This window comes from Asparagus officinalis, chromosome 5 (genome assembly GCF_001876935.1).
Source record: "Asparagus officinalis chromosome 5, Aspof.V1, whole genome shotgun sequence".
Classification (NCBI taxonomy): Eukaryota; Viridiplantae; Streptophyta; class Magnoliopsida; order Asparagales; family Asparagaceae; genus Asparagus; species Asparagus officinalis.
Genome location: NC_033798.1, coordinates 75,592,526 through 75,595,581, shown reverse-complemented (window position 1 = coordinate 75,595,581; position 3,056 = coordinate 75,592,526). Strand labels below are relative to the sequence as shown.

Here is a 3,056-nt window from a genome sequence, read left to right as displayed (position 1 = left end):
ATTGTTAACTGTTTGCCTGTTAGCTAGTCACTGAAAATAGAAGTCCTCATGAGGATTTCTCTAGTTTTAAAAAGATAACATTAATTTAAAAGGCTAGTTGGGATGATGAACCAGAGAAGCAAGTGAGCAAGACAGAAGGAAGAGGAAGAGAGATTCTAACACCCTTCACGTCATCTTTGGCTTGGATAAGTGAGATCAGAGTGGTCATTTTGTCTTAATCTCTTTCCTCAATTTGCGAATCTCTCTAGGTCAAGATATTGATGAAACACATCAATGTTTGTGTGCTGGTTCCTTTGTATGTATTGCTCTAGCTTTTGTTGATTAAATAGCTCACCGCTCCAACAGGTACGAAGTCGCGAAGGATTACGCGCAACAGGCAGCGTCCAAAGCAAAAGATGCCACCGTGGCCGCAGCGGCCAAAGCTAAAGATGTTAGCGCTACTGCGGGCGGCACCGCAGCAGAGTATGCAAAGCAAGGAGCAGTAAAAGCCAAGGATGTTGCAGTTAGCACCGGTGAGGCTACAATTGATTACGCGAAGCAAGCAGCAACCAAAGCCAAGGATGTCACCCTGGGTACAGGGGAAACTGCAGCAGACTACGCAAAGCAAGGGGCGATGAAAGCGAAAGACTCAACCGTGGACGCATCAAAAACTGCGGCGGAGTACGCGAAGCAAGGGGCAGTAAAAGCAAAGGATATGACTATGGATGTCTCGAAAACAGCAGCAGATTACGCGAAGCAAGGGGCAGTAAAAACAAAGGATACGACTTTTGACGCATCAAAAACCGCGGAGGATTTTGTGTGTGAGAAGATAGCGATGGCTGGAGAGGCTGCAAAGGATGCTGCTCAGGGAGCGAAAGAGTATACTGGGGAGAAAGTAGAAGAATCAAAGGAGGCAGCAGGTGTAGCAGCTGAGAGAGGTGGAGAGTACACGGAGGAGAAGGCGAGGGAAGCAAAGGAAGCGGGCGAGAGAGCTATGGGGTTTATTGGTGAGAAGGCAGGAGAGGCGAAGGATACTACTCTCAACAGAGGCCAGCAGGCTGTTGACTATACTAAACAAAAGGGCGAGGAGGGGAAGGAGTCAATGGAAAGTACCGAGCAACAAGCTAAAGAGTATGCAGACGAGAAGGCCCAGGAGACAAAGGAGTCGACGAAAGGCACCGGTCAACAAGCTGAAGAGTACGCAAGCAAGAAGGGCGAGGAGGCAAAGGAGACTGCAAAGAGTACCGGCGAACAAGCCAAAGAGCATGCAAGCCAGCGGGGCGAGGAAACAAAGGAAGGGCTGAAGAGTGCTGGAGATAGAGCGCAGCAGACAGTTGAGGGATCGGCCGAGAGGACAAAGGATCACAGCGGGCAGTCTAAGGTATGAATTTACAGAATAAGCTGTTTCTTGATCATTAGAATCAATTCTGATGAGCATTCATATGTTTTCTCAGTTATGACATACTTGCAATAATGCAGGCGGAGCCCCTCGGAGGAGAAAAAACTGAAGAGTGTAAAGAAGAGCAGCAGAAGATCATGAAGCCTGGCAGAGATCTGGGAGAAGGTGAAGTGGTCCTAACCGCGGAAGGGAAGAGCTCAGCTACCACCACAGTTGGCGAGCTTTGTGAGGCTGTGGGGGAGGCGGTGATCGTAGCTGCGAAGACGGCGAAGGACGTAGTTGTGGGTGAGGAACCGGAGGAGAAGAATGAATAGACGTTGTGATGGGAATTTAGCAGTCACTTTTCTATTTTGGGATTTCAGTGTTATGTAGATGTGTTTTGTTTGTTGAATAATGTGAAAAGAATGTCCATGGATAATGTTGGATCCAGTGTCTGTTTCAGTCGCTCCATGAGCACCATGTCGATCCTAAGTTAATTAGATGCTCCGAGAGCGACATGTCGTCGAAGGTGACCAGTAAACAAAGATAATGGAGGAGAGATTCACATTCTTTCGGCTAAAAGGGTCGTTAGGTAGCGTTGACCACGTATTAGTTAAAAATTTTGAGTCAATTCAAAACATATACCTGTTGTGTGCCGCGGAAGCCCCAAAATAGACAAATCAAAAGCACACACAAGAACAATAGTAGACCACAAGAGATCACAAGCTACCAATCACAGCAAGAACACAAGATATACGTGGTTCGGCAATGTGCCTACGTCCACGAGGCAAGGAGGGGGAAGCTTTACTAATGAAATCAAAGGGGAATACAAATTAGGGTTACAAATTAATCTTACCCAAAACCCTTAAATAAGATCACTTGATCTCTCCAATAGACTCCAACAAAAGAAGCCCTCTTAATCCTCTCTCAGCAGCTCAAAATCGCCCCCACTCAACCCTAGAAACGAGTTTAGGGTTTTAAATACAACTCACAAACGAAACGGGTCTGAAAACAGAACCCAGCCCGAATCTGCAGCGTCGGTCGACCGGACCGGTCGACCGCGATCCATGTCGGTCGACCGGACCGGTCGACCGCCCTCCATCCAGAAGCCAACCAAAAATCCAGAGAGTACGTCGGTCGACCGACCCGGTCGACCGACACCAATGCTGAAGCCCAGTGAGTCTTGTGCACGAATGCGGTCGACCGGACCGGTCGACCGCCGCCCTGTTTGCCTGAATCTTCACCTGTCAACCTCCCTCTGCTGCTAGTTCCACAAATCTCCACCTCGGCGAGCGTTTGCCAAAACTGAGCTGACATCAAAGCACCCCCAATCAACTCCAACCGGCTGCATCTGCAAGACTGCCTACGTATCCTCTTGCCCAAGGAATCAAGCCGAACGTAGTTCATCCAAATGACCGCCAACGGCCTCAACAATGAAGAATATTCAACAATTTCAAACAGTGACCAAACTTCACACCTGGCACGACTTTGGTCAACATATCAGCAGGATTGTCCTTAGTGTGGACCTTCTCCAACGTGACATCACCATCATCCAATACATCACGTACAAAGTGAAATCTGACATCAATGTGCTTCGTGCGTGCATGGTAGACTTGGTTCTTAGCCAAATAGATAGCTGACATACTATCACAATGTACCTGAATGGTCTCCTGTGCAATCCCCAAATCATCCAACAAGC

The 3,056-nt window shown here is 48.0% G+C and overlaps 1 protein-coding gene across 2 annotated transcripts in view; it reads left to right on the top strand.

Annotated features, from left to right (window-relative positions):
* LOC109843063 (late embryogenesis abundant protein ECP63-like) overlaps positions 1-1,837 on the top strand; it is a 2,573-nt gene extending 736 nt beyond the window's left edge. Inside the window, exons 2-3 of one of the 2 annotated variants that reach the window (XM_020411994.1) lie at positions 346-1,360; positions 1,459-1,837. In XM_020411994.1, the coding sequence (XP_020267583.1) occupies positions 346-1,360; positions 1,459-1,692 (1,249 nt within the window). In that variant the 3' untranslated portion in view covers positions 1,693-1,837. Of the gene's footprint in view, positions 1-345; positions 1,361-1,433 lie in introns of both variants that reach the window. The other variant, XM_020411995.1, reaches the window with a different exon arrangement.